A 13,108-nucleotide genomic window follows, 5' to 3' on the forward strand; every position below is an offset into this window, starting at 1 on the left:
ATATTTACCAGGCAAAAGGGGAAACTACTTACTTTAATTCACACCCTAGAACAAAGCCAACACCTGGGACTAAGGAGTAACACTCAAATTTCTGGGCACTAGATATGATGTATACACTCAAAGTCAAATATATTAAGTTGTTAACTTTTTTCTATTTTTGACCATGGGGTGGGGGTGGGGGGGAACTGTATGTCTGAGTCCCATAACTGCACACTTTGCATAGATAATTATAACTGTGCAGGGCCTCCTATGCCCCTCCTTTTCATCTGAAAGGAGAGAAAGGAGGAAGAATGATATAATGACAGTGTGATTTAAAACAATGGGTGAATAATTGTTATTCACCAGTAGAAACTGGTGGGGGGAGAAAAGGATAGAAAATCAACAGAGAAATAGCAACAAAAACAAAAGTTGGCTCTTGGAAAATACCAACAAAATTGACAAACTTTCGGCTAGATGGACCAAAAGAAAAAAAAGAGAGAAGATTCAAGTTACCAAAATCAGGAATGATAAAGAGGATATTACTATCAACTCTACAGAAATAAGAAGTATTCTAAATGAATACTATGAACAACTGTATTCCAACAAACGAGAACTTAGATGAAAGGCACATATTCCTAGGCAGCCACAAACTAGAAAAACTCATTTAGGAAAAAAACAGAAAATGTGAAAAAATTTATAACAAGTAAAAAGATTGACTCAGTAATTTAAGTTTCCCAGGGGAAAAAACCTCAGGCCCAGAATGGCTTCCCTGGTGAATTCTACCAAACGTTCAACAAATTAATTCCAATTCTTCACAAACCCAAAAACAGAAGAAGGAAGAAAGCCTCCCAACTCATTTTATAAGCCCAGTATTATGCTGATGACAAACAAATCGCACAAGAAAGACAACCACAGACCAATATCTCTTATGACTGCTGCTGCTGCTAAGTCGCGTCAGTCGTGTCCGACTCTGTGTGACCCCATAGACAGCAGCCTACCAGGCTCCCCCGTCCCTGGGATTCTTCAGGCAAGAACACTGGAGTGGGTTGCCATTTCCTTCTCCAGCGCATGAAAGTGAAAAGCGAAAGTGAAGTCGCTCAGTCATGTCCGACTCTTCGCGACCCCACGGACTGCAGCCCACCAGGCTCCTCCGTCCACGGGATTTTCTAGGCAAGAGAACTGGAGTGGGGTGCCATGGCCTTCTCCGATCTCTTATGAATATAGATACAAAAATCCTCAACAATATTTTAGCAAAATAAATTCAATAACATATGAAAAGGGTTATTGTACACCATGACCAAGTGAGTTTATTCCACCAATGCAAGGGTGGCTTAACATCCAATAATCAATTACTCCAACACATCATATTGATAGAAAAAAATAAAAAACATAACCATCTCAATAAATTCATGCTGTGGTCTGAATGTGAAGTGTCCACCCAAAATTCATATGTTGACATCCTAACCTCCAAAGATGATGGTATTAGGAAGTGGGGCCTTTGGGAAGTACTTAGATCATGAGAGTGGAGCCCTCATGAATGGAATGAGTGTCTTTAGAAAACAGGCTCCAGAGAGCTTGTGAATCCTCTGCCACCAAGTCAGGACACTGTGAGAAGACACTTGCTATGAAGCAGGAGGAAAGCCCTCACCAGACACCACACAGACCCACTGGCACCATGATCTTGGACTTTCAGGTGCCAAAACTATGTAAATTTCCATTGTTCATAAACTGTCCAGTTTATGATATTTTGTTACTGCAGCCCAAATGGACTAAGATGAGGCAGAAAAAGCATTTCACAAAATCCTACACTGCCTCATGATTAAAAACAAAACAAAACATTTAACAAACTAGGAATGAAGGGAACTTTCTCAAACATCATCCATCTATGAAAAACCCACAGCTAACATCATACTTAACGGTGAAAGAATGGATGCTTTCCCCCAAGATAAGAAATAAGACAGGAATGTTCTCTTCATCATATCTATTAAACACTGTACTAGAGGTTCTAACCAAGGCTATAAGGCAAGAAAAAGAAATAAAAGGCATCTGGACTGAAAAGCAAAATGTAAAACTATTTCTACTCATAGGCAACATGATCTCACATATAGAAAATCCTAGGAAATCTACTTAAAAAATATTAGAACTAATGAGTTCAGCAAGTTGTAGGCTACAACAGCAATGTAGAAAAATCAATTGTATATTTATACACTTGTAACAACTAAAAAATGAAATAAAAAACTCCATTTACAGTGACATTGGAAAGAATAAAACATTTATAAATAAATAACAAAAGAAGTATAAACCTTATACTCTGAAAACTTTAAAGCATTGTTGAAAGAAATAAAGATCTAAATAAATGGAAAAACATCCTGTGTTCATGGTTCATAAGACTTAATATTTTAACATATCAAAACTCCCTAAACTGAGCTACAGAGTCAATGCACTCTCCATAAAAATTCCAGCTTATTTCTTACAGAAATGAACCAGGTGATACTAAAATTCTTAAGGAAATTCAAGGGACCCAGAATAGCCAAAATCATCTTGCAAAGAAGAGTAAAATTTGAGAAATCACACTTCCCAATTTCAAAACTTACTACACAAAGCTACAGCAATCAAGACTGTGATACTGGCAAAAGGGTAGACATATACATCAGTGGAATACAAGGCGAGGGTGGGATGTTCCAAGAGAACAGCATCGAAACATGTATATTATCTAGGGTGAAACAGATCACCAGCCCAGGTTGGATGCATGAGGCAAGTGCTCGGGCCTGGTGCACTGGGAAGACCCAGAGGGATCGGGTGGAGAGGGAGGTGGGAGGGGGGACTGGGATGGGGAATACATGTAAATCCATGGCTAATTCATTTCAATGTATGACAAAAACCACTGCAATGGTGTAAAGTAATTAGCCTCCAACTAATAAAAATAAATGGAAAAAAAATAATAAAAGTACATTTGAAGCAAAAAATAAATAAATAAAATAAACCTTTAAGCTTTTCAAAAAATAAATAAATAAATAAATCAGTGGAATACAATTCAGAGTCCAGAAATAAACTTATACATTTATGGCCAATTGATTTTCAACAAGGATGCCAAAATAATTCAATGAGGAAAGAATAATCTTTTCCACAAATGGGGCTTGAACAACTAGATATCAACATGCAAAAAAAAGAATGAAGTATATACTAAATTCAAAAATGAGCTCAAAGTTGATCATAAACCTGAATGTAAGAAATAAAACAACAAAACTCTTAGAGGAAAACATACAATTATATTTGTGTGACCTTGTATTAAGCAAAATTTTCCCAGATACAACATCAAAAGCATAAAAGACAAAAGAAAATATAGGTAAATTACACTCCAACTAAACTGAAAACTGTTGTACTTCAAATGGTATAAAGAAAGTAAAAAGACAACCCAAAGACAGGGAGAAAATATTTGTAAGTCCTATACTTATTAAGGGGCTAGTATTTAGAATATGGGAGCTTCCCAGGTGGCCCTAGTGGTAAAGAACTCGTCTGCCAGTGCAGGAGACAGAAGAGACACGGGTTTGATCCCTGGGTCGGGAAGATCCCCTGAAGAAGGGCATGGCAACCTACTCCAGAATTCTTGCCTGGAGAATCCCATGGACAGAGGAGCCTGGCGGGCTACAGTCCATGGGGTCACAAAGAGTCGGACACGACTGAGGCAACTAACATGTGCACATGTAGAATATATGAAGAACCCTAACTACCCAACAGCACAGGGAAGACGCTCAAATAACTAATCACTGTGCTGTGCTGCCCTTACTTGCTCAGTCATGTCAGACTCTTTGCGACCCCATGATCTGTAAGCCGCTCTGTCCATGGGGATTCTCCAGGTAAGAATACTGGAGTAGGTTGCCATGCCCTCCAACAAGGGATCTTCCCGACCCAGAAATCAAACCCAGGCCTTCCGCACTGCAGGCGATTCTTTGCCATTTGAGCCACCAGGGAAGTCCAGGAACACTGGAGTGGGGAACCTATCCCTCCTCTAGGGGGTTCTCGTGACCCAGGAATGGAACTGGGGTCTCCTGCATTGTAGGCAGATTCTTTACCAGCTGAGCTACCAGGGAAGCTTAGGGAAATGCAAATCAAAACCACAATGAGATAATACTTCACATCCATTAGGATGGCTACAATGAAAAGGACAATAACAAGTGTTGACAAGGATGCAGAAAAACTAGAACCATTAAACATTGTTGATGGGAATGTAAAATGGTGCAGTCAAACTGAAAAAACATTTGGCAGTTCCTCAAAAAGTTAAACACAGAATTATTATTAATATAAGACCCAGCAAGTCCTCTTGTAGGTGTTTACCCAAGAAAAATAAAAACATACAGTCACACAAAAACCTGCATACAGATAAGCAGAGTAGCATTATTCATAATAGCCCAAATGTCCATCAACTGGCAAAGGAATAAACAAAATACAGCGTATACACACACACACACACACACACACACACACACGAGAATACTATTCAGCCATTAAAAGGAATGAAGTATTAACATCTCCCACGACATGGATGAACACTGAAAACATCATGTTAGGTTAAAGAAGCCACACACAAAAGGCCATGTATTGTATGATTCCATTTATAAGAAATGTCCAGAAGAAGCAAATCTATAGATGTATCAAGCTGCTTAATGTTGCCTGGGGCCGAAGGGTTAGGGGGAAATAGGGAATGACAGTAATGGGTGTGGGGTTTCTTTTGGGGGTGATGAAAATGTTCTGGAATGTGACTGTGGTGACAGCTGGACAACTCAGGGAATACACTAAAAACAGTGAATGATATATGTTAATGGGTGAATTGCATAAGGGAACTGAATCTCAATAAAGATGTTTAAAAATCAACCTAGTATGTGTTTTATGTAACACATAAACCTAATCTACGATCTATATGCTCTTTGATGAGTTGCTTAACTCCTCTTGAGCTTCAATACACTCGCTTGTAAAATGGGAACAATAAGAACAAACAAAAAACAAAAGCCACCTATCTTACAAAAGTCTCACAAGGGTAAACATCATAGCAAGCTCTTAGAAGAGTCAGCTCTTATGATTATACACCTACACTACATTGCTTCACATAAGCTGTCACTTTCTCCCTAAAAGGGATTTGTTCAAATTTCCTTACAGCTAATAGGGGAGCTGAGGGTCCTAAACTAATGACATGAGTTGAGTTAGCAAGAGCTCAGAATTTCACTGGAATTCACTGTCACAGCTGACCATTTAAGTTTTTCCTTTAAGTTTCTCCAATGATGAGCTGCACCAAATTAAAACTGCCCACCCTCTTAACGATCATAGTGCCCCCCAAAGAAGAAAAGGCATGAGATTTCTCCATGTCTCCTTATGTGCTAATTTTTAAGCCCACCAATTTTTCTCATCCAAGTCCTCTTTGGTAGCCTGCTGTTCTCAAGCTGAGTGCGGGCTGCAGGGTCAGATGGCAGGATCCACTTCCAGGTCCCTCACTAGCCTTGGGGGACCCACTCTGAGTGGCGCATAGTCAGAACTTCACAAACTATCACAGGTACCTCCTGGGGGGAAGGCCTCGGGCAAGAGGCTGCTAACTGGCCCCCCCTTGGCTTGAGAGAGTCAAGCACCCTCATTCCTGTGCGCTCTCAGATGGCCCTGGTCCTCCGTGGCCAGCCGGGGCCTAAACTGGTTCTCCCACGCTAAGTCCGGGGGAGGGAGAGGTATAGATACCTGCCTGGTTTCAAAGATGCGACTGAGCCCGTGGGCTGAGGAGGAGCACCCGAGAGCAGGCTCCAAGGCTCTGGCTCAGGGTGGGCCCCCAGCCAACCGGCCCTGGCTTGAATGAGTGCCCAGTGGCCTCACCCAGCCTTGCCCCAGGCTGCGATGAGAACCCCAGGGTGGTTCCCGGTCAGGCTCTCAGCACTGCCGCTGCAACATCCCCTCTCTTTTGCCCAGATTTTGTGCTTTCACTGCTGGTTCCCTAACCGAGGGCTGGCCCTGGAGTCAGGCCTCATCTGCCACCCTCTACCCCATTTGACCCCACAGGGCTTTCCCTCCCCTGCTAAGGTGCACAGACTGTCCTTTGCATCTGCCCCCTTAAATTTTCATTCATTCTCCCAGCATCGGCAGGAAGGCTGAAAGATGTTTAACAGACCTTTCAGGCTAAGTGGCAAATGACAACCAGAACACAAATCATTTCAACTGCACCGACCAACTTCAAGGCCCCACTGAATATTAAAGACAATAGAGCTGATGGGTTAAGAGGCACTTAATATTTAAGTGTCTTGGCTGAATAAACGTTGAAAGCTTGAAACAATCTCATCTCTGGCAAAGTTACACAAGCGGTGAACTTCAGCTAAGTGAGCAAGACACGGTGGGACTGGGGCTGACTCACACACATTCAGAAACATGTGCTTATTCTTCTTCATCTGGATAAACTTGATTCTTTCTGTGCTGCTGTTCCTGGAACAAAATAAAAATTCTTACAGCTACCAGTGTGCCCGTTTCATGTCTCACTCGTGGGATGGAAAGAATGAAGAACGGACTGCAGAAAAGTACTGGCAAACAAAGGCTTAAGTGAAACAGCCGGCTTTATTGCTGGGGTGATGGGAATTTTTTGTTTTTAATTATGTAGCCAATTCGGGTTCCTTGTAGAAAAACTGGAACATACATAGAAGGAGCAACATTCCCAGGATGATGATGATATTAACAGCAGCAGCTATAGTAAATGTACTGCTTCCAGGTACCCTGGGCCCGCACCTTCTGATCTGTTCCCTTCCTCTTTCTCCAGAATCATGAAATGGAGGCACTTTTACCAAAAGAAGGAAAGCGGGAGGATTAAGAATACAGGATTCTTATTCTGTGACAGTGACTTCCTCAGGGTTGACATCTTGGTTTGAGGACTTGGTAAGCAGGTGACTGAACCTCTCCACCTCTGTTTCCTCCTCTGTAAACTGGGAATCACACAAGCATCCCCGGGGGACTGAAGTGAGAAATCTAAAACTGCACATAAAACATTTTAAGGGACTTCCCTGGAATCCCAGTGGTTAAGACTCTATGCTTCCAATGCAGGGTGTCTGGGGAGGTTTGATCCCTGGTAGGGAAACTAAGATTCCACATGCAGTGCAGTGTGGCCAAAAAAAAAAAAAAAATATATATATATATATGTATGTATGTATGTATGTATATTTATGCATTTTTTACCTACAGTATAACACAGGGAACTCTGCTCAATGTTAAGTGGCAGCTGGGATGGGAGACGAGTTTGGGGCAGAATGGATGCATGTATATGTATAACTGAGTCCCTTTACTGTCCACCTGAAACTATCACAACATTGTTAGTCAGCTATACTCCAATATAAAAGAAAAAGTTAAAACAAACCAAAAACAACAAAATCATTTCAGCACAGTGCCTGGCAAAATAGTGTTAACGCTCCGCATTTTGACAGCTCATGAACTGATTTGGTAAGGGTAAATTAAGCACCCAAGCTCACAACTTAACCAGCATTAGTACTGGCCATTAACCTAACTGCCTCCAAGGCAGAGGAGTAGATAGCTATTTCATAATTAACAGAGGATCTCAATAAATATGAAAGCAACAAAATATTCCCTGCCTTGTGTTTTAATGGTATCAATGATCAACTTTTTGATCCTGAAGCAGCTGCGTAATTCACAGGACCCACATAAAAATCAACATGCAAGGCCCCTTCTTCAAAAGAAAATAGTAAGACCTTCCGGATGATAACGGAGCACTGAACCAGCATGAGCCACTTCTGAGGACAGGGCCCTGTGCAACTGTGGAGCCTGCACGCCGTGAAGCCGGCCCCATCTCCACCCCTTCAAAGGCCAGAGTTTCAGGATTGCAACTGGATTGCATGGTCATGACAGTTCAACTTCCACAATCAAGATGTTTTTTCTGAATACACTTCAACTATCTCTCCCCTAGAGAAAACAGAATCTTGTGGCATGATCTACAGTGATAACAGATAACAAAGTCAAAATCAAATAATTAACAATGATGCGTATTCTTTCTTGACCTCGACACTCAAAGGCACTAAGGATCAATGTATCCCAGGACTATTTTGCTGCAAAATTAGAACGTGCTAATCACCAGTGTCATTAATGTTTTTCAAGGTAAGCAGCACAGAGAACTTTCAATGAACATTTCTATCACAAGTTGCAGGAAAAAGAAATAATTCAACCATGCCACATTTTAGATTACAAACCAAGACTTTGTTCTTATCGACTGAGTTTTTCTATAAAGAAAGATGATGCTTCATTTTAACTCTCTTCCTCACCTCCCATGAACAGAAAGCCTGATGTTTTCTGAAGCTGGTACTGAACGTGTGTGTGGTTCAATGACGATGTTGAACCACTCTATCAGAGAGGATTTTAGTTTTGTGACTTTCCTTGTACTTTATCTCAATATTTCACAAGAAGCTGTGAGGCTCCGATACTGAGGAAGTACAGAGGCAAAACACAGCAGGCCTAAAAACAAAGATTGTCTGGTCATTTTTAAAGTGTCTAAGGTGAGACTTAACGCAGAGAACAAAACGATGGCGGATTCCCTCTGAGCTATGTCTACTAAGAGAAAGGGAACTGAATCATCAGGTATACTGTGATGCCTAACTGTTGAATCACTTACTCTGGGGGCATGATCTAATTAGGCACAAGGACTCTTACGACAAAAGTTTATTCTGCGTGGACAGGGATTTTAAAAGAAAAAAGGACAACTTTTGACTTCCAGTGGGAGCTCAGCAGACTTAAAAGAAAGATGGCAGAGTACAAGAACACACTTAGGGCTTCCCTGGTGGCTCAGTGGTAAAGGATCCGCTTGCCAGCGCAGGAGACATGTATTAGATCCCTGATCAGGGAATATCCCACATGCCGCGAAGCACTAAGCCTAGGATGCACAACAACTTAGCCTTGCTCGACAGCCCAGGAGCTGCAAACACTCAGCCCCTCTGAGCCGCAACTGCTGAAGCCCACTCGCCTAGAGCCAGTGCTCTGCAACAAGAGAAGCCACCGCAATGAGTAGGCCCGGCTCACCACAACTAGAAAAAAGCCCAGGCAGCAGTGAAGATCCAACACAGCCAAAAAGAAAGAACACACTTAGCAGTAACTGTTCATCAAGTATGGGGGGTGTGGGGGGGAATGCGGACCTTGCTCAATTTTTGCAAATCAGAAGAAAACCAATGCCCTCATTCGTCTAGAATTTCTTGACAATTAGAGCATCAAATTTGAGCTATTCAAAAACCAGAACTTTAACACACTAGATAAAATGAAATCAACCAGAACAATTACATGAGGTAATTACAAGTCTCTATCCTAACTGCTTGGTGCTTCCCTGGTGGTTCAGACTTAAAGAATCTGCTTACAGTGCAGGAGATCTAGGTTCGATCCCTGGGTCGGGAAGATCCCCTGGAGAAAGGAATGGCCACCCGCTCCAGTGTTCTTGCCTGGAGAATTCCAAGGACAGAGGAGTCTGGTGGGCTACAGTCCAAGAGGTAGCAAAGAACTGGACACAACTGAGCGACTAAAACACACACACACACATCCTAACTGCTAAGTTTGTTGGTTTGTAACTTGAGGGTACCAATACCTCCCAGAATCACTGTGAGCTTTGAAGACAGGGTTTCTCAAACAAGATGTTACTGACATTTTTCGAAAAACAAATCTTAACTGGGGAGGGGGATGTCTTACACATGTGTCTTATAGGATCCTGAGCAGCCTCTGTGGCCTCTACCCATTAGATTCCAGTAACACCCACTCCCGGCGCGTGTAACAAACAAAAATGTCTCTATTAATTACCAGATGTGTGGGATGGAGGAAATCACTTCCAACTGAGAACCACTGCTTATAAAGCTGGGAATAAATAAAAAAGGAATCAAAGCACTTTAGAACAGGAAGTGATTTTAAGGATGCTGTGCACCAGTGATTCTCAAACTTTGATATATATCAGCCTCCCTGGGGAGCTTTTCTTGGGCATCACCCCAGACCTATTGGTAACAGTCAAGTACAGAATTTGCCCACATGGGTATCAACACCCTCATTCCACAAAGAGGACGTGGGTCAGAGAGGGAAAAATGCCTTGCCCAAGGTCACAGGGCGAGTTAGAACCTGGACTCCAAACCCAACCAAGCCCTTCCTGACAAAAAGAATGGGTGGGGTGAGAGGTGTGTGTTGTTCACACATTTTGGAGAGAGGCAGGCGTAACTGGTTAAGACGGAGCACGCTGGAGCCAGTTGGCCAGAGTTACAATCTCGATTTGGTGTTTATTAGGTAAGCGACCTTGCATAAGGGACATAATCTCTGAGCGCCTCAGTTTCCTTCTCTGTAAAATGAAAGGATAGTACCTACCTCCTAGGGCTGCTGGAAAGGTGAAGAGGGAGGATGTATGTAACACCTTCGACACACGGCCTGGCACACATTAAATACTCAGTACACATCCTGCTGTTATTATTATTGTCCCTCGATTGCTGAGTGGAAGGGGACGGCGGTGCCCCGAGGGTAGAGGGCTGGAGATGGGCTCAGGGAGGCGATACGATCCCCGACTCCCCGGCTCCTCTCGCCGGGGGAAGACCCCCGCCTCACCCCCTCACCTGGTCCCGCAGCTCCTTCTCCAGCTGCCGGTAGTCGTTGTTCCAGACCAGGAGGTGCAAGGGGAAGTCTCCGCTAGCGTCGTGGGGCGAGGACATGGCGAGGGAGGCCGCAGCCCGGCCCTCAGCGCCCACCTGACAAGCCTCAGCCCCCGGTGGGGGTCTCCGGCGCCCGCCCGCCGGGCGAAGAGAACCAGGCGAGCGAGCGAGCGAGAGGGCGCGGTATGCGGCAGGCCGGCCTAGCGGCCGGGTGCAGGGCACGCGCGGGAGGTCGGGGGTCGCGCCCCGGGTCGGGGACGGGGGTCGGCCGCGCCCACCCTGCGCCCCGCGGCGCTCCCGCCCGCGCTGACAGCTCGCAAACCGACTTCTGCGGGCCGAACTGCCCCAAACAGGGAAGTGCGGAGAGCGGACCACCGCGCGCCGCGGCGTGGGGGGAGGCGAGGCTAGCCACCGGCCCGGGGTCTGCCCGACCCCACCCACCTCCGACCCCACACCGGGAATCACAGCATCATACCTAAAACAGAAATAAAACTCTCTTGCTTAGCCTAGGATCTCGGCCTGAAAAACTCGATCTAGCCTTTATCATCCTTTTTACCCCTGCCCCAGGTCCCTCATATGGTTCGGTCCACAACTGGGCCTCTTCCATCGGCTCTGCGGTCGGGGGTGGGGGGGTGACAACAGGCTCCTGGACCAAACCATTCTAGTTCCTGACTCTCTTGCAGCCTTTTTGGACCTGAGCAGATGCTGCCACGATTGGTCAGGAGCCATTTTGGAAGTGGGCAACACCAATCAATTTTCAAGTAGGCATGATAAACTCTTGGAGAAGTGGCGTTAAGTACTTGCCTGATGAGAGGGTGGTTCTAGTTCTGAGTTTCTCAACTTCAGCACATTTGAACCACATAAATTTGATTTATTTGTCTTTGCTGTTCTGGCAACTCTTTTATTTTTTACTTTGGATTTATTTTTATTTTTTATACAGTTTTAAAAAGTTGCTTTCCATTTACAGTTTTTACCAAATATTGGTTATATTCCTGGTATTGTACAATACATCCTTGAGTCTATGTTACACCCAGTAGTTTGTGCCTACCATTCCCCCACACTTATATTACCCCTCTCTCCACTGGTAAGGACTAGTTTGTTCTCTGTATCTGTGAAACTGCTTCGTTTTTGTTATGTTTAAACTTTATTGTAATTTTTAGATTCCACGTGTAAGTGATATCATACTGTATTTGTCTTCCTCTGTCTTATTTCATTTAGTATAATGCCCTCAAATTCAATCCTTGTTGCTGCAAATGGCACTTTCATTCTTTTTTTAATGACTGAGTTGAGTACCATTGTAGAATGCTACATACTGAGGGAACGTACTGCAACATAAAAAAGACCGTATATGTGGTTAGCTGCCTGACCCACAGCTAACATCATACTGAAGGGTGAAAAGCTGAAAGCATTTCCTCTTAAGATCAGGAGCAAGGATGCCCACTCACATCACTTTTATTCAACATAGTTTTGGAGGTCCTAGGCACAACAATCAGAAGAAAGAGAAATAAAAGGAATCCGAATTGGAAAGGAAGATAGGACCCACATAATACTTTATGTGGGGATGTTGGGCAGAAGGGAGAAGGCAATGGCACCCCACTCCAGTACTCTTGCCTGGAAAATCCCATGGACAGAGGAGCCTGGTAGGCTGCAGTCCATGGGGTCTCGAAGAGTTGGACACAACTGAGTGACTTCACTTTCGCTTTTCCACTTTCATGCATTGGAGAAGGAAATGGCAACCCACTCCAGTGTTCTTGCCTGGAGAATCCCAGGGGTGGCAGAACCTGCTGGGTTGCCATCTATGGGGTCACACAGAGTCGGACCCGACTGACGCGACTTAGCAGCAGCAGTAGCAGTTGGGCAGAATCCCCGCCATTTCTACCCACTAGATATCAGTAACACTCCCGCCAAAATGTCTCCAAATGTCCCCTGGAGGAGAAAAATTCATACACACACCCCCACCCACTTTGAGAAACACTGTTCCGCCACAACTCAAAACTGGGTTATGATTCAAAGTTACCTAAGTTGCTGGTTTATTCCACATACGAGTGTCCTTTATTTTTGAATTTGGGGTTATGGCCGAAAGGACTAATAGATAATACACTTGATCACAGTCAGCCAAACTTAAGTTCATCCTTTGGGTTTCAACCTGAGACACTATAGCTCCTTGATTCAATGAAGAACCAATACAACTCATGGCTGCTCGCCAGCCTGAGCTTTCTGCACAGCTGTCCACAACTAGACCGCATAACCAGGCAAAGTTATTTGATGCATCCTGAAAGCATACCCTCTGCCTTCTCTGCTTGTGGACATCAGCTTTTCAGACGCCTGCAACAACAGCTGTTCAAGAATCCTGGCCTAATCCTTTCTCCACACATGTTGAGGCCAGAAGATTTGTGAGTCTGTGAACCAAAACAGGATGCAGGAGCATCAGGATGGAACCCAGAGGCTCTAATTGTGGAATGTGTGGGATTTATGTGGTTATGCCCACACCACACATTTAT

At 44.0% G+C, this 13,108-nt stretch overlaps 1 protein-coding gene across 2 annotated transcripts in view; it reads right to left on the reverse strand.

The window, feature by feature from the left end:
• The window catches only part of ANKRD13A (ankyrin repeat domain 13A), a 35,059-nt gene extending 24,120 nt beyond the window's left edge, over nucleotides 1-10,939 (reverse strand). The window contains exon 1 of one of the 2 annotated variants that reach the window (XM_020906967.2): nucleotides 10,572-10,939. In XM_020906967.2, coding sequence (XP_020762626.1) covers nucleotides 10,572-10,667 — 96 coding nt within the window. In that variant the 5' untranslated portion in view covers nucleotides 10,668-10,939. The remainder of the gene's footprint in view (nucleotides 1-10,571) is intronic. The other variant, XM_020906964.2, reaches the window with a different exon arrangement.
• Nucleotides 10,940-13,108: the final 2,169 nt, after the last annotated feature.

Source organism: Odocoileus virginianus, chromosome 12, assembly GCF_023699985.2.
Source record: "Odocoileus virginianus isolate 20LAN1187 ecotype Illinois chromosome 12, Ovbor_1.2, whole genome shotgun sequence".
NCBI classification, from domain to species: domain Eukaryota; kingdom Metazoa; phylum Chordata; class Mammalia; order Artiodactyla; family Cervidae; genus Odocoileus; species Odocoileus virginianus.